Source organism: Sitophilus oryzae, unplaced genomic scaffold (assembly GCF_002938485.1).
Source record: "Sitophilus oryzae breed Bouriz unplaced genomic scaffold, Soryzae_2.0 scaffold_1436_pilon_pilon, whole genome shotgun sequence".
NCBI classification, from domain to species: Eukaryota; Metazoa; Arthropoda; class Insecta; order Coleoptera; family Curculionidae; genus Sitophilus; species Sitophilus oryzae.
Window position 1 is genome coordinate 4705405 of NW_022146100.1, and position 23546 is coordinate 4728950.

General features: G+C 29.9%; 1 protein-coding gene across 1 annotated transcript in view; it reads right to left on the bottom strand.

Annotated features, from left to right (window-relative positions):
• Positions 1-12799: 12799 nt before the first annotated feature.
• The window catches only part of LOC115876510 (synaptotagmin-16), an 85752-nt gene continuing 75005 nt past the window's right edge, over positions 12800-23546 (bottom strand). The window contains exons 8-9 of the mRNA XM_030892311.1: positions 21131-21436; positions 12800-13559 (exon numbers count right to left, since the gene is read on the bottom strand). Of these exons, the coding sequence (XP_030748171.1) occupies positions 13359-13559; positions 21131-21436 (507 nt within the window). The 3' untranslated portion in view covers positions 12800-13358. The remainder of the gene's footprint in view (positions 13560-21130; positions 21437-23546) is intronic.

A 23546-nucleotide genomic window follows, 5' to 3' on the forward strand; every position in this document is an offset into this window, starting at 1 on the left:
TAATATAGGCCTTGTATATGAATTTTTAAAGTAGCTCAACCTAAGACGTTTATGGATGTAAAGCACCAGATGGCGGGGCGTATTTCACAGTCTTTTACTACAGAAAAATATTTTTTGTTACTCTGAATTTTGAAGCGACCAATAAAAACAGAGAAAATAAAAATCGATAATTTTCGGACCGGGCCAATTGGTTACTAATCGACCAGATACTTTTTGTCTATTATATATGCTATAAAAGCTGGTAATTATACAATTCGACCATTGTAAATACCCGACAAATTCCGCAAGGCCGACGAGGCCGATGCTTTTCACTGATAAGAAAAAAAAATGTTTGTTTTTCTGAATGCACATTTTTAAAGTATTTTATATTCTTTGTCCGCTTGATCTATTTATACTGGTCGCTCGTATCGAAGTTCTGTTTCTTCTAGTTTTAAAAAATGTTCTTATTTCTTTATAGTTGTAGTGGTTGTAGTGTAAAATTAGATTAATTTTATTAAGTTTAATTATAATGTTTAGTGTAGAATACCAGAAATAGTTTAGTAGTATTTTTATAGTTTATTTATTTTGTAGTTAAGTAGTAGGTGAAGGGATAATTTGGTTATTTTTTCTTTTTGTTTGATTAATTAGTAAGTTTATAATTTTTTCAGTGTAAAATACAAGAAGTAGTTGTGTAGTGTTTTTATAAGAGATTATATTCGTTTATTTTGTAGATGTGTAGTAGGTGAAGGTATTTGGGTATTTTCTCTTTTTGTTTTTCTTCTAATTGTAGTAATTGTATTAAGTATTGTGATAGATACGCTATATATATTCCTTCAACTTCGTTGAAAAGTGCGTTATCATATAATTTTGGTTTTCTGGTAGTAGAATATACGAAAAAAAAATCTGATCAAATTTATTTTAAATTAAATTAATCGAGTCTTATTAATCAAATTAATCTAGTCAAATAAAAATCATAGTTAGTTTCTAAATACTATACAGGATTAGTTTCCTACGATGTTCTCTATGGGTATCTCGGAAACTACTGGAGATAGAGAGTCGGTTAAATGGGGAAAGAATTACAGTTTTGTGCGGTCATAAATAATGCGCCTTTCGGATTTTTCGGAGAAGTTCAAGGCTTACTAGATATTTCGAAAAACACAAATTTTGGCTATTTTAAAACTTGTCTCTAATTCCATTATAATCTACCGTATGATCGAATAAAAACGACGTCAACGATGGCTATGAAATGAAGATCGTTGTCATTTTATATGTAAAATTATATGGGAAATATCATCGATCGTCATTTCATAGCCATCGCTGACGCCGCTTTTATTCGATCATATGGTATTTTAGACAAAAAGTTTTCAGATAAAAGTTGTAGATAATCACATAGCTAATGAGTTTGTGTTTTCTGTTTTTTTTTTCTAAAGCCTGTCATTTTTGACATATGACACAAACATTATGTTTTTTTTTAATGGAAATCCTAGTTGGCCATGGCTTAATAAAAAACGCCATTCTTTAAGCTTTTCAGCGATATAGGTACCTATAATATGTTTTTTTTTTCGAAAAATTACAAGTTATAGCCAATTCTTTTCTTTCTTGGCTAATTCCCATGCCAATTAGTTGGCATCAAAAATGTAAAAAGTTTTATGTTTTCAAAAAAAAATATCGTAAAATTCGTAAAGCACTCAATTTAGAATAAAATAATCTAAGAATGAAATAATTCTTTTATAAACCTGCATTAAATCAAATTAAAATAGGTATGTAACTTTTTTTTTTAAATATTAATTAACAGCAATTAGTATTATCATAAATTATAAATAATGTACCAACATATCGAAATAATAATTTCTTTGTTAATACGGTTTAGAATTCTTAATATAACAGGCAAAAATAATCCACAATTTACAATAAAATAAAAGTTTTGTTTAAATTTCTTAATCAGCTGATCGTTATTAAAGTTCGCAGAAATCCGGGCTATATTATTACATTACTCTGAGGAAAATAACGAAAATAATCGATATTTTTGACTCCGCCCCGAAAGGTTCACGATTTGTCCTCCAGTTGGCAGCACATTTTGTCTAGTCGGTTGAACAACTTTAAGAATATATAAACAAGGATATAGGTAAGTATCTAGTAGTTTGTTTTTTATTTAAACTGTAAAATAAGCGTGTTACAATTAGTTTTGAATTTTTAAATTTTTAGTTAAAAAACATAACACCTTGGTAATATGGCAACAGAGGTAGCAGATTAGATTTACAAAAAAGAAAACCCATAAAAATTCAGTCGTCAACGAGGGTTGTCATGACAGTTTTCAGACAGTTAGTAGTATTCGTAATTTGCAAAATCAAGATTATTTTATGGACATTATTTTAAATTTATAACAGTTTAATTTTATTTTATTTACCTAGGCTAGTTTAATAAATATTTATTTTATCAAGAAAAACTAATTTTTTACGATGATTTGTAGATATATTGGATTTTCTAAAAAAGAGCCGATTACAGCAAATTAATTTTCTTCAAATTATGCACATTGCCTCCGCACATATACCCATAAAAAAATTGTTTCTACATCTTTCCGCTTTCGTATATTCAACCGAGACGAATGAGATGTGCTACCCTGTTATAAGAAACATATTTTTATATCTTTAAAGGTTTGGAATTCCTAAGAAATTTTGGATATCTTTTTTTCTAAATTTAGACACCTATCACTTTGTGTTAATATCAAATGGATCCACCACTGACTATGAAATAGATAATTAAATGATGTTTTTTTATTAAAAAATAATATTCAATTTTAGAACTAAACGGTTAAAATAAAAAAAAATGATACCTATGGTTAAAAAATTATATCTTTTTATATTATAAATAATTAAATATATAAAATCTCGTAATGGTATATACAGGGTGTCGTCTATTAAATATAATTTAGGTATTTTATCTGGACTTGAAAATAAATCTCTCTTACTCTCTTAAAATATTTGAATTATTCCTTGTCTTAATTTGTTCATTGTTATTTTTACTTTTTTGTATAATTTTTATAATAAAAACTGTGTTGTACATCCGGTACAGATAAATATAGAGTGTGTCTCGCCAAAATGATATTGGGTCTTCCAATTTTAAAATTAATCGAATTCTATTTATAAGTTTTTATTACAGCATTTAAATAAGTATTAAAAAGATGTAAAAGGTTGTTTACGTGTTCAAATATTTCTACGTTAGGCATATATTAGTTATGTAATATTTGTAAGAAACAGTAAATAATACATTTACCAAAATTTGTCACAACACATTAACATATGATGCGCCGATTTTTTATATGGTCTAAAAAATACAATTTTTGGTTTTGATATTTTATGGTATATAGATCAATTCTAAGTTGTCTAAGAATTGAAATATTGCTAGTTTTAAGTAAGAAACGGTAAACACTATACCAAAATTTGTCATAATATGTCAATATCTGATTCGCCGATTTTTATATTACGTAAAAAGTACAATTTTATTTTTCTGTTTTATAATGATTGTATAATTTAGATTAATATGAAAGAGTATAGAGGTTATACAAAAATCATGCATGTCTATCATATACCAGGTGCGTCTCAAAAGTTGCTCACCCCTAGAACTTTTTTTATTTTTTCAGATAAAAAACGATATTTGGTATGTTAGTATATGACATAAACTAGGATTGATTGACGTATTCAATTGTTTTCGGCCACTTTCTGTTTCACCGGAAATGACTACCTTTGATTTTTAAATGGCTCCCTCGATAGAATATGACTCTGAATATAATGACGTATCATATTATGTCAACTTTATTGACATTTTCGCTTAATACAAAATTGAATTTTAAATTTCAATCGTAGAGTGCCATGGCTGTGTTAAAAACAATAATTTTTAATCTAGGAACCTTGAAAATAGATTTGATCGTCTAATGTTTGGTTTGGTCGTCTAGTGTTTTGTCCTGGTCGAATAAAAGATGCCCAAATCGTATTTTTAATCATATCTCAATTTTTTCAAATGGAATGATGGTGGCTAATTGGCATATTTGGAAAAATATTTTTTTTACTAATAATTTGGTACCACACACTTGGTATTTCGAGTCAAATTGTCGTTATGAATCACATGTTGCAATTTCAAATAAATCATATGCGAAAATGTCAAAAGTTGACATATGATATGTCATTCTATTCAGAGTGTCATGTTATATTGAATAAAGTAAAAAAAATACCATGGATGCCATTTAAAAATCAAAAGTTGTAGTCATTTCCGGTGAAACAGGAAGTGACCGAAGACAATTGAATTCGTCAATCAATTCTAATTTATGTCATGTACTAACATACCAAATCTCAATTTTTTATCTGAAAAAATAAAAAAGTTATAGGGGTGAGCCACTTTTGAGACGCACCCGGTATAAATTAAAACAAGATGTATGTCAATTTATACAGAAAAACAATTGTTTAACTTAACTCATTTTCTTTCCGACGGTTTTAGACGAACCCTGTATAATACCAGTTATTCAAAAAATAATGAATAATAAAAAAAAAATATTCGATGATTATGACTGAAATCTACTAACATTCTCTTTCTGTTCCAACTATATCTTAACTCTATTTCTGCCCAATGATATTTTTTTCTTAAATACTATCAAATGCTCAGTCGATACCAAACTTTATGCACCCTGTCGCCTTTCTTTAATTTTTATTTATTTATTATCTAGAACCCATACAAAATAGTTTGTTTGTTATTAAAAAAACGCAAGTTTTTTAATTAAAAAGAAGAAAAAATAGTATCGACATAAAATATTGTTCCTTGATATCAATTATTCTAAAAAATAACAAAAATATCATCTGCCCCTACAAGCTAAAAATGCTAGAAATTTGAATTTTTCGGTGAATGTATATAATAATTATTTTTAAGATTTATATACCTACCTGCCATATAATAATAATATATACGATAAAAAAGAGTAATATTAAAAAAGTATCTAGTCATAAAAATGTTTTCTTTTGTCTAACTACTAATATACAAATATTTTTTCATTTGTTCGTATTATATTAATAAACAGCGAACATTCAGTTTGCTTACCTAAACACCTAAAAAAGTTAAAGGTATACAGGATGAACGAAATTTCAGTTGGTAAACCTTAATAAGGAGAATAATAAGTCAAAATATCCCAAAAAGATGCCCTTAAGACTATCTAAATACGTGGTGAAAATAAATGGTTGAAAAACCTGGAAATGATGATGATAAAAAAATGTATTCAATACATAATATCATTCTCTTATTAGAACTTTCCCTCTAAAATTTGACCCATCCTGTATACATATATAGTTAATTGTGCGATTATTTCCATATAAACATTTAGAAGAATCTTAAAAAGTTCAAGATAACACAGATTATATTTCTATAGGATACCAAGTTAACACATAGTAAAATATATATCACGCCTTTCCAATAACACCATTTTCCAATATGATTCGTTCAAATACATCTATAGTTTGTTTATAAAATATTCTCAGTTGATAACGTGCAAATATTTTTTTTGTAATAATATAATTTTTGGCCGTTAGTCGTTCGATATACGCTCAGACAAATCATATAAATAGACTAACCCTACTGTGTAAAATAATGTACCCAAGATATACAAACCAGATGTAAAGAGAAAACATGCTAGGGGTTGCCAATTGTTTACTAAAATAATTTTATTAACGAACATTGTGTATTATGATTATTATACTTTTTTATTTAACGATTTATTGAGAATAAAATTTATCTATTAATATACAGTGTCTTTCAAAAAAGATGTGTCATCTTTCGTGGAGAGATTCCTCACGTAAAAATAAGACTTATTTTTCATATCAACATAGGCACAAATTAACTATAACAGATGCGAAAGAACACCGAATTCCGCGTTCAGGTTTCTGTGACCTTTAGAAAGAGTTCATTCAGACAATCCGCATCAATGTATAGTTTGGGTTATTATTTGTTTGGGTGAAAATAATCTGCACCAATATGTTATCGAGGCATATAATCTCACAGTAATTTAATAGATTACTCGTCATATTATATCAGTTCGTAGGAGATTAGGACTTTTTTCGACTATATAAATCTTTATTTGTAAACTTTAATACATAAAATATTTTCAATCTAATAAATAATTTAATGATGTAAATAAGAGGAAATTTCTCACATGGTTGGTCAAATTCTATAGTTTTCATTATATCAAACAGCCTCTGAATGTTTTCTTCAGTGCAAAACTCATCAAAATATAATATAAATAATTTTTCCAGCCTGTAAATAAAATGAACAAATTTTTCCACTTTCATGATCAAAGGCTTTTAAATGGGTAAATAATTTCGAGTTATCCAGAGATTCGGATTATTTTGCAAATTTTAGACAAATATCACATTGATGTATTTGAAGACCCTTTTTAATGATGTAGTCAAACATAATTAAAGGCATTTTGAGTTGAAAACATCTCTCAGAGGCTGTTTGATATAATGAAAACTATAGAATTTGACCACCCATGTGAGAAATTTCCTCTTATTTATAGTATAAAAAATTAATTTATTTAACAAAATTTAATTAACAATGTGACAAAATAGTTACCTTTCTATTGGTTCTATCGGACTTTTTTCGACTATATAAATCTTTATTTGTAAACTTTAATACATCAAATATTTTCAATCTAATAAATAATTTAATGATGTAAATAAGAGGAAATTTCTCACATGGTTGGTCAAATTCTATAGTTTTCATTATATCAAACAGCCTCTGAATGTTTTCTTCAGTGCAAAACTCATCAAAATATAATATAAATAATTTTTCCAGCCTGTAAATAAAATGAACAAATTTTTCCACTTTCATGATCAAAGGCTTTTAAATGGGTAAATAATTTCGAGTTATCCAGAGATTCGGATTATTTTGCAAATTTTAGACAAATATCACATTGATGTATTTGAAGACCCTTTTTAATGATGTAGTCAAACATAATTAAAGGCATTTTGAGTTGAAAACATCTCTCAGAGGCTGTTTGATATAATGAAAACTATAGAATTTGACCACCCATGTGAGAAATTTCCTCTTATTTATAGTATAAAAAATTAATTTATTTAACAAAATTTAATTAACAATGTGACAAAATAGTTACCTTTCTATTGGTTCTATCGGACTTTTTTCGACTATATAAATCTTTATTTGTAAACTTTAATACATCAAATATTTTCAATCTAATAAATCATTTAATGATGTAAATAAAAGGAAATTTCTCACATAGGTGGTCAAATTTTATAGTTTTCATTATATCAAACAGCCTCTGAGAAATGTTTTCAACTCAAAATGCCTTTAATTATGTTTGACTACATCATTAAAAAGGGTCTTCAAATACATCAATGTGATATTTGTCTAAAATTTGCAAAAGAATCCGAATCTCTCGATAACTCGAAATTATTTACCCATTTAAAAGCCTTTGATCATGAAAGTGGAAAAATTTGTTCATTTTATTTACTCTGGCTGGAAAAATTATTTATATTAAATTTTGATGAGTTTTGCACTGAAGAAAACATTCAGAGGCTGTTTGATATAATGAAAACTATAGAATTTGACCAACCATGTGAGAAATTTCCTCTTATTTACATCATTAAATGATTTATTAGATTGAAAATATTTGATGTATTAAAGTTTACAAATAAAGATTTATATAGTCGAAAAAAGTCCGATAGAACCAATAGAAAGGTAACTATTTTGTCACATTGTTAATTAAATTTTGTTAAATAAATTAATTTTTTATACTATAAATATCTTATTTTTCCTTATTTAAAATTAAAACACATTTGTATCCCATTTTAAATAAGATATACAAATTACCAAAACTTAGAAATAACAGTTCAAAAGTTCAACAAAAATCCTACATGCGTTTTTAAAAAGAAACATATAACCACGCACTATGTCACTCCAGCAAGCGAATACGACACAGCATGGGTTTCCGTACTAAACGACTGGTGTATTTACACCACTCAATAGGCGTGTCGGGTTTGCCGAACGGTTTCCGATGCAGTCGCTTTCTTTCGCATCTGTTATAGGTAATTTGTGACATAGGTCCGATTCTGCTTTTGTTTCGTAGCTACAGGGTGTCTCAGAGGATAGATGATAAGGCTCTGAAAGTTTTAATCATCTGCTGATGATGCTATATCATCAGATATATATCATCTGCTGAAACACGCGTCCAATGTAAGTAAAAGTGTTTTGGTATATTGTGGTGATTTAGTGTTTTTTTTTTATTAAAAAACATTATCTCTTGATAATATGTTGTCCAGTTCGGCCTCCTTGATGAGATAAACGATTTTATTAATCACAATTAATAAAATTAAAATAAAAATAAAATTAATAAATAAATTTTTTTACCTAATTTATTATTAAAAATTATTCCTATTAGTCCAATAATATAGCAATTTGAAATAAAAAAATAATGGTATTTAAGATAATTACAAAAAAACTAATTTTAAAAAGTTTTAACATCCTGTAACTCTAAATAAACTATGTACTTCCATACCTATGTTTATAGGATCTTTTTTTCATATTTTTTGATGAGGAATCATTGAGTACTTATTTAAAACTTTCGCAAGTTAATGTTAATCAACAAAATATCAAAAGACAATTTTTAATCGGCATTAAATTGCTTACACTATTTTGCTAACAACAGAAAAAAAGTCAGTGGCGTACATGCTTTTTTTAGAAAAATATTTCAGTGACAACCAATATGCACGTTCCATTCTTATTATCTTTAAAATATGTCGCATTTATAGATACTTTTGCCATCAAAATTTCATTCGAAACGCTAAAAGTACTTGGAAGAAAATTATAAAAAATCAGAAAAATATTAAGACTAACACCATGTAGTTACGAAACAAAGCAGAACCGGACCTATGTTGGTATGAAAAATAAATCTTATTTTTACGTAACGCACATGTTTTTTTCAACACCCTGTATAATGTTTATTGACTTCTGTATCAATAATTCATTATAACATACTCAGAATTAAAAAATGGAAAATGGATTTTAAACTGTATGCAAGTGATGTAGACAGCTTAATGGAAAATTAAATGTATTAAAAAGAGATAAAAGTTGGGTTGATACATTTCTTCTATGCAGTATTGCCGGATTTTGCATCAGAATTTAAAACCGCACTAGTCGGCGCTTATGAAAAATTTTGCATCTAGGGCTGGAACTTTATTTTTTACAATTAAATACCCATTTTACTACAGCTGTAATAGATTATATTTAGCTTAGATCGATATATTATCTTCATTTCAGTAGTAGACACTAAATGATTTGTTTCTACACACTCTGTCTGTCAACCGGTCATTTATATTTATCTCTGTCGCATGCATCAAAATACAGACCACGCAGATAAAGTAACCAGGATGCCTAGATAAGGCATACGTTAGTTTTCGGTTTTCAAAATTCAGTTTGACAACACCACACTTGTTTATTTACCTTAAGTTATAGCCTTGAAGTTTGTGGCCAATCCAAATTGTAAATAAACAAAGAGTTTGTTTATATTTTGTTTGTATATGTTGAGTCAAACATCTACGCATTTGGTTAATCTATTTTTTATATGTCGGTATAGTCTAAGAGCTAGCAACGTTTTCGAGAAAGTATTTTAAGACGTCTGGCTCTTTGATATATCTTTTACTATGCTCTCTGGAACAGCATGCGGCCCGTCTGGCTGCCGATACCCGTTGCATTCACTGCTGCGCAGCGGAAGAAGATCCTATATTTTTTTATTAATTTAGTCCTATAAATTCTAGTATTGAATATAAATCGAACGTGTCTCCATAGCGCAGTGCGTAGAGTTTCCGACCACGAACCGATGATTCAGAGTTCGAATCTGGGTCAGGTCAAAGACTTTTTTATTTTATTTTCGTTTATATTCTGATAGTAAAGTATTAAATATTTGTTTTTTTTTATTTACCAGAATTATTTGTTACTTTACTATCAGAATATAAACGAAAATAAAATAAAAAAGTCTTTGGCCTGACCCGGATTCGAACTCTGAATCATCGGTTCGTGGTCGGAAACTCTACGCACTGCGCTATGGAGACATGTTCGATTTATATTCAATACTAGAATTTAAAGGACTAATAAAAATATAGGGTCTTCTTTCAATGCGCAGTAGGGAACGCAACGTTTACCGGCAGCCAGACGGGCCGCATGCTGTTCTAGAGAGCATAGTAAAAGATATATCAAAGAGCCATACGTCTTAAAATACTTGTTTTTCCGACGTTGCTAGATCTCGTACTAGTAGATTATACTCTTTCCTTAAAATATATGATAAGTAATAACAGTGTATATAGATAAATTAGATACATAAGATTCTTTTGTGTTAATTCTATTAACAGAAATATCAAATATATATTGATTTAATAAATAATTTTTATTTTTATAATCTAATAAATTTTGTTAAAATGTATTTTGTGCATATATATTACTTTTTGTTACAGTTCAATATCAATAGTTTGTATTATTTTTATTTGGCATATAATATTTATATTTTGAAGAAGTTTTTAGAAAAGTTAATTCAAAAAATTATAGTTGCTATTTAGATTTAAAATAAGTCAGCTCCGGAGCATGAAAAATTTGAAAAATTCTTATTATTTATATTTTATAGAGCAAAAGTTTCCCGCAAGAGAAAAAAAAGAAAATTAAAAAAACTTGATCAAATTGCGTCCCAGTATACATAGAAATTACATTTCATTTTAAGATTTACTATGTACATCGCTGACATAGTCAGTGACAGATGAATGTTAGTAAGTAATTCCATTAAATTTTTAATACGGTTCTAAAACTTTGAATTTTTTTCCTTTTTTGGTGGATTTTTACCAAAACAAAGCACAAAACGAAATGTTATTTCTTCTGTGACGTTTTCATTTGATCACTTGGTACGTGTCTGTGCAATATTTGAGTAAATAATTTATATATAAATAAAATCTTTGTATTATCAAAAAAATTCAATAATTTCAATTTGTAAATAAGCTCTCGTTTTCAATAGATATTCGTAATATATTTAAATATTTTTTATGGCGTTTTAATTATACTTTCTGCTCAGGTTAACAAACATGTTTAGCTATTTTAATCTATGTAGATTAGCTTTTATAGTAAAAAATTGTGATGTAATGGTGATCAATTATTATCGAGAGACTGATCAATAATATAATCAAGAAATGTAATAAGTTGAATAGTATGCATCGCTTATAAAATATATTTTTTTTAGAATTATTAATACTCTTTTAAACTTTTATTGAATACATATTTTTAAATCAGCTCTTCAGAGAAAGTTAAATTTCATTTTACTTTTTTCACCATTTCTTAAGTAACTTTTAAGTAACTTTTAAGTAATTTTTTATCATGGCTGGTAATGTTTTTATATATTTTTTTTTTCATATACGAGATATTTAGCAATGATTATTGAAACTAGATCTAATTTTATGTATAATGCAAATCTCTTGAATTCATTATAAAATATAATATATTATAAATTTTAAACGCAAATATCTTCAAAATCATTCACCATTTCGATCTAAACGAGCTCGAGGAGCACCCTTTTTACATAAAAAAGTAATAAGTCCTAAAAAATCCTAGCTTTAATTGTCATTTGTTGAAATTACTGTATCTTAAGGACAAGCCCGCAGTAAGGATTCACCAGCAGTAATCTCTACCCTAATGAGGACATTTTACGGAATTTTACACTATCGCCATTCGCTTTGGCATTAAAATCTGTGTAAGAGTACCAAATTAAAAAAAAATAGTTTAAAAATATTCTAAAATATAAAATATATATTTTTTCCTAAAAATCAAAATGTTTCCTGTGGTGGTAATTTTGTTTTTATTCTTTTATACAGCACGTCCCCGGATTATCTTTACAAGAAAAAAACTTTTTTATTATTGACATTATGAGAAAAATGCATTTTTCATAAAAATTTTGCTTGTTCTAAAATAACTAATAACGTTTATACTTTTCCAAATAGTACGAGAGCTAGCAACGTCGGAAAACAAGTATTTTAAGACGTCTGGCTCTTTGATATATCTTTTACTATGCTCTCTAGAACAGCATGCGGCCCGTCTGGCTGCCGGTAAACGTTGCGTTCCCTACTGCGCATTGAAAGAAGATCCTATATATTTATTAGTCCTTTAAATTCTAGTATTGAATATAAATCGAACATGTCTCCATAGCGCAGTGCGTAGAGTTTCCGACCTCGAACCGATGATTCAGAGTTCGAATCCGGGTCAGGGCAAAGACTTTTTATTTTATTTTCGTTTATATTCTGATAGTAAAGTATTAAATATTTGTTTTTTTTAATCACCAGAATTATTTAATACTTTACTATCAGAATATAAACGAAAATAAAATAAAAAAGTCTTTGCCCTGACGCGGATTCGAACTCTGATCATCGGTTCATGGTCGGAAACTCTACGCACTGCGCTATGGAGACACGTTCGATTTATATTCAATACTAGAATTTATAGGACTAAATTAATAAAAAATATAGGATCTTCTTCCGATGCGCAGTAGTGAACGCAACGGGTATCGGCAGCCAGACGGGCCGCATGCTGTTCCAGAGAGCAGTAAAAGACATATCAAAGAACCAGACGTCTTAAAATACTTTCTCGAATACGTTGCTAGCTCTTAGACTAAAATTTCCATACCGTTTAAAATTAAAAAAAAACATGAACTTAGAATTAAATTTTTCCTAAAAAAAATCCTAAAAATCTAAAACCTTTTTTTTTTAAAAAAAGAATGCATTTTTCTCAAAATGCCAATAGGTTTTCCTCTTGTAAAGAGAGTCCAGGGACATACTGTAGATGGTTATTATTATTTATTTTGATTAACGTCATATTTTTTGTTGTTGTTTAACCATCACCCTTTCGCACAAAATAGGAATCAACCTATTTTGTGATAACTAGTATCACCTTTTCCGTAGCATTAAACTAAGTATGTTTTGTGGTTCTTTATCCGCGGACATACTGTATAAATATAGCCAAAGTCGTATTTATGTCTTACATAAAAATAGATCTAGCTTTAACATTTTTTTTTTAAAGAATAATAAAATTTAAAAAACACCTGAAAAATACAGGCAACACATAAAAGAGTATATTTAACATAATCAACAAGATTCAATAAAAAAATACAAACACTAAAGTAGAAAATCTTAGAAAACTATCAAACTAGAACATTACGCTTTTCTTTTCTCTTGAGATTCTCAAGCAATTGATATTTTTTCAATGTCCTTTGAGGTTATACCTCCGGTAAAAAAACACACACCAATGCAATATTTGATTCATTTCCCTGTTCAAACCAAAAAAATGAGGTAATTCTGTCGCTATGACTGCACCAGGATGTGCCAGCGACAGATCTGCTCCTGTTGGAACTCCTTCATGTCCATCCAGTGGGCCAGTTCTTCTGCGCCGCTGGAGTTCAGGCCCAAACTGAACCAGCCCACCATCTCCTTCTTCTTGGTCATGCCTTTGCGGTTGTAGACTGACACCATCAAGGTCACGTCGGCCAGTTGAAATAAGGCTACCTGAAATAGGTTTCTATTAAAATTCTAGATTTTTAATTAAAGTCATTAGAGGTCTTCCTCATTTTTACGATAATGCAATTTTATCGTCGTGTATAAAACAATATTTTTTTTCACAGCGAGTTACGTTTTAAAAAATATTCAGAAATTATTATTTCAAGGAATTTATTACGAGTAGATTGTCAGTTTTGAGTCAATATTTTTTAATTCTCTTTCGTGTCGATTGCTGATTGAATTGGAGCCAGAAATGGCTCAAAACGAAATAAGTAAATTACCAATAGATATTGAGGCTGAGGCGACAAACGCCATATCCAAACTACTTCCATTTAAATCCCGAATAACTTATGAAAAGAAATACAAAAACGTGCGAGAAGCTATAGTTATTAACCTATCCTCGCTGTTAAAGTATCATTTAATCTACCCTTGCGGTTAAAGTACTATTTTATCTACTATTTTTGATAGATATAAGGCAATTTTAAAAGTTGCTATGGAAAAAAAAATATTTTGCTGATCTAAACAATTTCTGAATAATTTTATATTGTTTTATTAAGATTAAAAATATTACTTTCTGTGGGGAGGCTGTACTTTTGATGACATTACATGCGAGGCACAAAAAGTAATTTTTACTGGGATTTTTACTGCTATTTTTTTCAAACGTTCACAATTTTTTTTTAAACATTTTGAAATGTTGCAAATAATATAAATAGATCTAAAAGTAATACCCTGTAAGTAATTATTATAATTGACATCTACCAGCCCTCAAAATATTTGCACTTATTTAAGATTCATCCTGTATATCGAGAAAATATGGTTACACTCGTTGAATTTGACACTTTATATCAGTTTAATAATACCGTATGATCGAAAAAACGGCGTCCAGTTGGCTTGGAAATGAACATCGATTACATTCCTCGTCGGCTTTATGACGAAAAGGCCTATCTCGATTTTTGCTATTTTTCAGGAGAGCAATTTAAAGAAAATCACTTACTTTATTTGGCCAATAAATGTAAAGTCTTTAATTTTTTAATAGTGTTTTTGTATTAACACTTAAACGGAGACATTGAGGAAACGTTCTCAAGATAAATTTAGCGTAAATTCTAATAAATAATTTATTTTTAGTTGTTTAATAGAGATAGGCCTTTTTGTTATAATAATAATAAATTTATTTCCGAACGAATAGTATACATACGCCCATGTAAAATAAATTTAAAAATGACGGTAAAGTGTTCTTCATAAGAAAAAAAAATGATACAATATTCACATTATGGAATACTTACAAGAAAATACAATACATATGAGGGGCTGAGTTCCAAAACTAGTTTTATCCAAATTCGTTAATTTTCAATAATCGCAAAAAACGAACAGCAACTTAATTAGTCAATATTTATTAACAATACTTTGTCATTTGCTAATTTAAGCATTACATAGATATTTTACAAAAGGAAAAATAAATTTATGCATAATTGCACTTTTTACTAAAAAAATAAAATTGGATAAGAACATTTTTGTTGCAAATTAATGAATTAGAGCAGTTATGGAACAAAAAAGACGGGATAAAGAGAGTTTTGGAAATAAGATATATACAGGACCAACTACTTTTTTAATAATAAAGTGGGTTAATTCTAAATGTAAATGTTTTATTGAACATACTATTTATTGAAAGAAACGTGTTATTAACAAATTATTAGACAGTATCTTAAACAAATTAAAGTTGGTTAAATCATACGGTCAATTCATCACTTAATTCTGTTGGAATATCCTGAATTTCTTCCATTTCTTCTTGAATCTCGTCTTTGTCTGGTCTGGAAAGAAGGTTCTTGTAGAAGTCCAATTCACTAAGCTCCATCCAATTTGGTCCAAAATGCTGTTTGAGAAGTTTATTGACATCTTCTAGTTTCTCCTTTTTTACCAGGACCTTCAGTGGAAGCAATTCAGGCTTAAAATGGAAATTTTTTCCTTTTTTGAGGAATGGTTTAAAGACACCTAAATCACTTTTGTATGTTGTTTCCCCTTTAAGTAAAATAGTGTTTTTATCTTTTATCAATTTTAATCTTTTTGCTGGCGCAAACTGGAAATGTAACTGACCAGGTGCTTTAATATTTTCAGCTACACATGTTTTAAAATCAAAAACAGGCACGTCTTTACCAAGTATTTTTACTTTTCCGTATTTAGAAAATATGTTTATATACTCCTGGGGATCAATTATGGTATCCTTCCTTTTAAGGTCTTTTTCTAATCTTTTTTGGTAGACCTTTTGATTTTCTCCTAAAAATATAAAAGTAAACCAATCAAGACCAAATTTTCTAATAGTAATAGCCGTTAAAGTAATGTTAAGATTTCACAAAATAATAATACTCTGGAACAAAATAGTCTTTTCTCTGGTTATTAGGATTCGATCTGGTCTATTTCTTATCAATTATTATTAATTTCATGATTATATCACTTTAAAAATGAATTTAACACTAAATAAATATACCGGTTCTAATACATTCGATATAATACTCATCATTAATCAGTTACTATTATAAAAATTTAGGTATGAATGTTATATTAAAAAGGCCTCTAATTATCTCAGACACATTAACTTATACATACCTCTCAACCTTGGCTTTTTCTTTACTCCAGCTTTTATTTCTATTTTTCCGCCTGCCCTTTCCTTCATGTAACACGACCGTTTCATTGTTCATTTTGCTTAAGAAACTATTGAAAAATATATCGTTTAACACTAAACGTTTATAAAATATATCGTGCTTTGCCTGAAATTGCATCAATGACTAAAGAAAGCACTATTAAAATGAAGATAATTGGGCAAATCGTCACATGCATGATATGACAAGTTTTGCTACCAATATACGCGTGGATAAGATTAGTTTTGGAACAAATGCACGACTTTAACATGTAAATTATACAGGATAGAATGAGTTATGCCACAAAAATGATGCTGAATATTGTGCAGGGCTGCCAATACTAGACTATAGATACTTTTACTCAAAATTACCAAAAATGGATAAGACGAGTTTTGATACTCCACCCCTCATATATACAAGAAAAAATCTGAAAATCGCCAAAAAATCAGAAACAAATATTTTTAAATACTTTTATTCGCGTTGGATTAGATCAACTGAAAACAAAGACAATTTTCATGCCAGAAGCAAAGACAATAATCAATTAAAATACTCTTATCTAGCTTATTTTAATAATATTGTTTTTTATACAAAAATGCATTTTTTAACTAATATATTTTTAGTCATTTTTTAGTTAATTGAGGGCATTAATACAGGGTATTTAAACTCACGGTTCATATAATAAAAACCAAACTAAACAAAAACAAAACATGTTTCTTCATTCGTTTTTTTATACAAATAACTGTGGAGTAACAGTTTCTGTTTTCCCTGTTCAATGATAACATTTTCGACTTTCATTCTACGTGTTTATGCTGGATGGTGATAGGCAAAATAAATAAAATTTTCCAAAAATTGGTAGGGATGGCAATGCCAATAGGCTGACAATGATAATGAGATGAAAATTATTGTATTTTTCGGGCAAGTTTTTGGTTCGCTAAAATGTTCTTAGAGAAATTATGATTTCTGGAAATTTTCCATTAGGGCAATTTTCGTTTCGTTGTTTTGCTTTCGATCAAAATTTTCCTTTTATTCGGCCATTTATTCTCGGACAATCTTTTGCATACCCGATACAGCTATGTGCAGAGTCTAGCGCATTCTAACAATGGTTTTTGGCAAAAAAATAGACTCTAAAATCACGCTGTAAAAGAAAGCTGCTGCCATGATAGAAGTTTTATTTTGTCCCAAGCAACCGTCAGAAAATAATCAGGTAGAATGGTGTGATTTTCTCTCGCATGCATTTTCATAACTTAAAACAAAAGGACCTATCTCAAATTCCATCTTTCTTGTAGTATAACAATTGGTATAACAATAATTGATATAACAAAGAGCCCTATCTCAACATACGTCTCTTCGTCATATCGAAGAATTGTACTATTTGAGATGGGGCAAATTTTTAACCTAATATAAAATGAAAAAGGTACAATATTGAGATGCGCAAATTCGCTATGTTAAAATATGACCCATTGGGCATGTCATGACGTTGATATCTCAAAATCGCTAAAAATCGAGATACGCCTTTTCGTCATAAAGCCGACGAATAATCTATACTAATATACAGGGTGTCCCAGAAATAAGTGCAAATATTTTAAGGGGTGGTAGATCTCGATAAAAGAAACATATTTTCTCTTTATCGTTTTTCAAATAAGTTTCAAATAAGATTTTTTGCTAAAATTTTGAGAACCACTGGATCTTTTCTGGATTTTCTTTCTTGTAAATTTAATTTAATACCTATGTCTTTTAACAAAAAACTAAAAAAATTTCGAAAAAATTTTTCCAAAAATTTCGAATTTTCAAAATTTTTTTTTCGCGAAAAAACCTCATAGGCGTGTTTCTGGGGTTGAAGTATACTACCAATTAAAATATCTGCACTTATTTCTGGGACACCCTGTATAAAATCCTTAAGTAACTGACATACTGATTAATCACGATCCTGCTCAAACCACTCAGCGTAAGAAGCTCAATTTTGGCATACAGGTTGATTCTAGGGTGTAGAGCTTCGATAAGAAGGGATTTTTTGAAATTCCAGTTCCAAGAGGGTGAGGTGAAACCACCCCTCAAATATTACAATATTTTTTATTTAAAAAACGGTTAAGTTTCCGAAAAAACGCTTAAACACGTATATTTTATTTTGTTTTTTACATATTTTAAGATTTTTTAAAAATGTATACAGGGTGTTTCGAAAAAGAGGTTCGATAAGGAGGGGTTTCTCGAATCTCAAATTCCAAGAGGGCGAAAACGCCACTCAAATATTACAATATTTGTTATTTAAAAAACGGTTAGTCTTTCGGGAAAACGCTTGGACAAGCATAATTTATTTGCTTATATAGCCTGTGAAACGAATAAATTTGAATTTGACAGTTCCCGCGGGCTTTTCTAGTGTTAATTTTACTAGGTTAGCAACTTGCGGCCATGCTGACGCAATGCCGTCTCTAATAGAACAGCCTCGGAGCGAGATTTATGACGTCACGCTAGTTAAATACTACGGATTAATAAATATGTTGTAGAATACATGGAAAACATAATAATTCCTCGTATTTTTGTTTGTATTTTAAAAATGATATAGTTTACATGAAATATACATAATATACAGTTAATAATATACCTATTTATAGTAATAAATACTTTCGTAAATAAACTATGAACCATACAAATGCAGCAAATGTTTTACAATATACAAATAATGAATAGGTACATAAGGTAGTGGGTAAAATGTAAAATATGTTTTAAATTTTAGGGTTTGAAAATCGATCTAATTTAACAAACAACACTCAATGTTTACTACTTACTGTGACTGAAATCGTACTCAATAGTCAATGTAGGTAGTTTTAGTGTGAATAATACTTTTAAAAAATACGTCGTCATCTTTTGACAAGTTTATATTAGTTTATTAATTGCAGTAAACATTATGTGGCGTGTGCTGTGAATATTTTATATGTAATTTTTTGGATTATATTCGACACTATTTTTTTCATATGACAGAACACTGTTAAAGGTTATGATGTTTTTTTAACCAACGTTTTTTTTAAACCAAAAAAAAAATGATGAAAAAACAAATGAAAACTTAATCAGCGTTTTTCCCGAACCTAAATCCCAAGAAAATCAAAAATTTTAGAATAATTTTACATATAAAATGACAGCAATCTTTATTTCATAGCCATCGCTGACGCCTTTTTTTCTATGATATTGTGTATTATTTGCAAATATAATATTTCGAACATTGATACTTGCAAAATATACATATACATTTTGTGAATGCAAATAATAATACATCACTATTAGTAGATATTGAATGTTTTTTGTTAAATTAGATCGATTTTCAAACCCCAAAATTTAAAATATATTTTACATTTTACCCATTATCTTATGTACCTTATTCATTATTTGTATATTGCAAAACATTTGCTACATTTGTATGGTTCATAGTTTATTTGCCAAAGTATTTTTACTATAAATAGGTATATATATATATATATATATATATATATATATATATATATATATATATATATATATATATATATATATATATATATATATATATATATATATATATATATATATATATATATATTGTATTTATTAACTGTATATTATGTATATTTCATGTAAACTATATCATTTTTAAAATACAAACCAAAAATACGAGGAATTATTATGTTTTCCATGTATTTTACAACATATTTATTAATCCGTAGTATCTAACTAGTGTGACGTCATAAATCTCGCTCCGAGGCTGTTCTATTAGAGACGGCATTGGTCTGATATTTAGAAATGTCAAAATCTGATGACATTTTACTTTTGACAATTGTGTTGATTTTTGCAAGAAGTGGTAAGAACTGTCAACTGTCACTTGTTTTATTATTTTCCTTTTCCATTACACGAAAGTAAAAAGAGTTACCTATCTGATTCGTTCAGGCACTCAATTTAAAGAATATCAGTAACTTTTTTGATAGAGGGATTTTATATTTGCCATGTTGGTAAAAAATAACGGTCAAAATTCAAAGTTATTCATTTTATAGACTATATTATTGTTTTTTTACATATTTTGAAATTTTTTAAAAAATCATGCAGGGTGTTCCAAAAAGTTAGGTAATTTCTTAACCACGATTCTGCTTAAACTGCTTGACGTAAAAAGCTTATTTTTGGCAAACGGATTTTTCGAAAGTCAAATTCCAACGAGATGAAACTACCCCTCAAATATTACCAAGTTATATAATAATATCGTCATATTTCTCATGCTAACATAAATGTGAGAAAATTTTATCCAGTTTGTATGTTCATGGAAATTCTTGCTTTGCTTTATCATCACCATTAGAAATGATTAATTCGACGCGAACGAAGTCGCTGGTACACGCTAGTTATACATATAAAATGACAGCGATCTTTATTTCATAGCTAACGCTGACGCCGCTTTTTTTTCGATCATTGTATTTTCGTACTTTTGTCAGAGCTTTTGTACTTACATTTTTAGTTTGTATATGATTGTGCTTAGGCGCAAAAGTGCTTTACTTTTATGCCGAGGCGTTAAAATGACTTTTTTATATTGGCGAAGGGAATATTGCTGGTTGCTGTAGATAATTTTCTAAGGAAAAATACGCAAACAAAAAGGATTTTTTAGGTCAAAAAAACTCAAAAGGACAATTTGTTCCAAAAAAGTACTGTTCTTTTCAAAAAAGTTCCTCAATGCATCTCGTCAATAAGAATTCGATAAATTTGCAAGCGGCCAATATAATGAGTAGGCAGGGAGTGTTTTGCGATGACATACTTGGTCAAGACCACGTGGACCCTCTGCCACGTGTATATACGAGTAGGTAGCGATATATAAAATATGTTTATTTAAATATGTTTTGTAGTAAATTGAGCATACTCTAATCTTGTAGCTACATTCTTTAAATTCCTTTCCAGTAGACGTACATTAACAATATCGTTGTTGTAACTAAACTAAATTACCTGGAACACGAACGTCTCCTTGAACAGCGGATTGGGCTGGCCGCGCCTGATCGTCGTCTTGCTGTGCGCCAGCTCCTGCCCCGTGCTGCTCACCAGGTTCAGCTTGACGTAGGTATCCGGTGCCCTGTTCAAGGCCAGGTTACGGAAATGCGACCCTTTGACCACCTCGACGCCGAGCCGGCCCGTGATGGCGTTGTAGCACAGGCCGAGCAGCAGCTCGGGCACTCCGCCGTGCTGCATCGAGTGAGTGGAGCTGGTGCTGTCGGAGCGGGCCAGGCTCATCAGTTCGCCCGTGCAGCCGCTCAGCTGGAAGTCAGAACAAATTTTGATTGGTCTTACTAATAGAGGTGTGCTTAATAGCTCGAGCGAACTAAACTTACGTGCATAGAAATCGGCCCACTGTGAACTTTTGGTTTTAACTGTGTCTTTTAGAATCTATTTATCAGACAAGTAAAAAATATGAGCTGTTTCAAAGACAATTTAACATGCTTTAATATGAGCATAAATTTATCCAGGGTACTTATCGTTTATATGCATACCAACGGGTAAACAAATAAAAGAAATTTGTGTTGTGGTGACAATAAGAATAACAAACTTGTCAAATATTGCAATTACTACCTTTGTAATTGAAATTTTCACATTGTTCTTTTATTCTTTGATTAGTTGTTTCATTGTTTGATTAGTGTTTCAATTTAATGCATACATCACCGGAAAAAGCCGCCCAAGTAATCGCTTTAATCGAAAATGGACTTAAACAGAGAGCTGTAGCTCGGCAACTACATATGACACGTGGAGCGGTTCGAAGAATGTGTGAACGATATGAGGAGACTCGATCCTTTCGTAGTCGACCTGGAACTGGTAGAAAGAGATATACAACGGATTATGATGACCGCTTTATTGTGTCAACAATGTTAAGAAATCGGCGTCTTCATGCTATTCAGGTGCAGCAACAGCTCCGTGAAACACGAGGAGTGACTATTAGTCAGTGGACAGTAAGACGAAGATTGAAGGAAAGTAACATGACCCCCAAAACACCCGCAATTGGTCCAAAACTTACCCCAGCTCATCGTCAAGCACGCTTGCGTTTTGCACTAGAACATCTGAATTGGACACTAGAACAATGGGAATCTATTTTATTCTCAGATGAGACCAGGATATGCCTCTATGGTAGCGACCAAAGAAGAAAAGTGTACCGGAGGCCAGGTGAGCGATTCGCAGAATGCTGCATTGAGGAGCGGATTGCTTATGGAGGTGGTTCCTGCATGGTTCCTGCATGATCCGGGATGCAATTTCTATAACTGCGCGAACCGACCCAGTTTTCATCCGTTGGGGCGACCGTCGGCACGTGAGAGGAGGTTAAACTGGTGCTAGGTATATTGAGGAGTTTTTAGCAGTTCATGTGGTACCTTACGTCGACTACATTGGAAACGAATTCACATTTATGCATGATAATGCGAGGGCACACACATCAACAATCGTATACGATTACATTTCAGAAGTCGGATTTCGGGTTATGGACTGGCCAGCATGCAGTCCAGACTTAAACCCGATAGAACATTTATGGGATGAGCTAAAACGAAGAATTCGTACTAGACGAAGAGCCCCAACTTCTATCCCAGAGCTTATTGTTGCAGTAGAGGAAGAGTGGCTTAACATCCCGCAAGAAACAATATCAAATTTGATCGAATCTATGCCAAATGGTATGAGAGATGTTGTTAGAGCAAGAGGGGGTCATACCCATTATTGAAAATTTAGTTTAGTTAATTGTCCATAAATAAATAAATAAATAATAACATGGACTCTTAGTGCATTTTATTCGCACCTCTTAGTGCATTCTATTCGCACCTCTTAGTGCATTCTATTCGCTTTCATGCATTAATTTAGTATTTTTAATCCAAAGAAACCAAAATACAAATTAATATCTCTAAACTCTTTTTAAAGAATATGAAATTGTCTTTCAAACAGCATGTATTTTTTCTAATCTGACAAATAGATTATAAAAAATATATAGTTAACTTCAAAAGATTGCCTTGGGCCGATTTCTATGCACGCAAGTGTAGTTCAATGAAATAGTTGGTAAATTATCACAATTTGTCCTTTAAAAGGCAACTATGAAGCTGTTTTTGAAATTAAACTTCTTTAGGCGCGATGGGAGTAAAAATTCAAGGCCGTGACACACGAAAACAAAAATGACAGAAATAACAAAGCGTCACGCGAAGCATCACGCCAGGCGTCACAAAAATAGAAAACTGTAAAATTACAACCAACCGTCCAGATCATCAGTTCGGTTAGGGAGAAAATTGACAGGAGATATGTTTGTTGTATATGTTTATATTTTTTATATTTCAGACTTTTTATTATTAAAATAATAATAATAGTAATTTAGAGGCTATCGCTTCTTTCATTATAAAAAAAA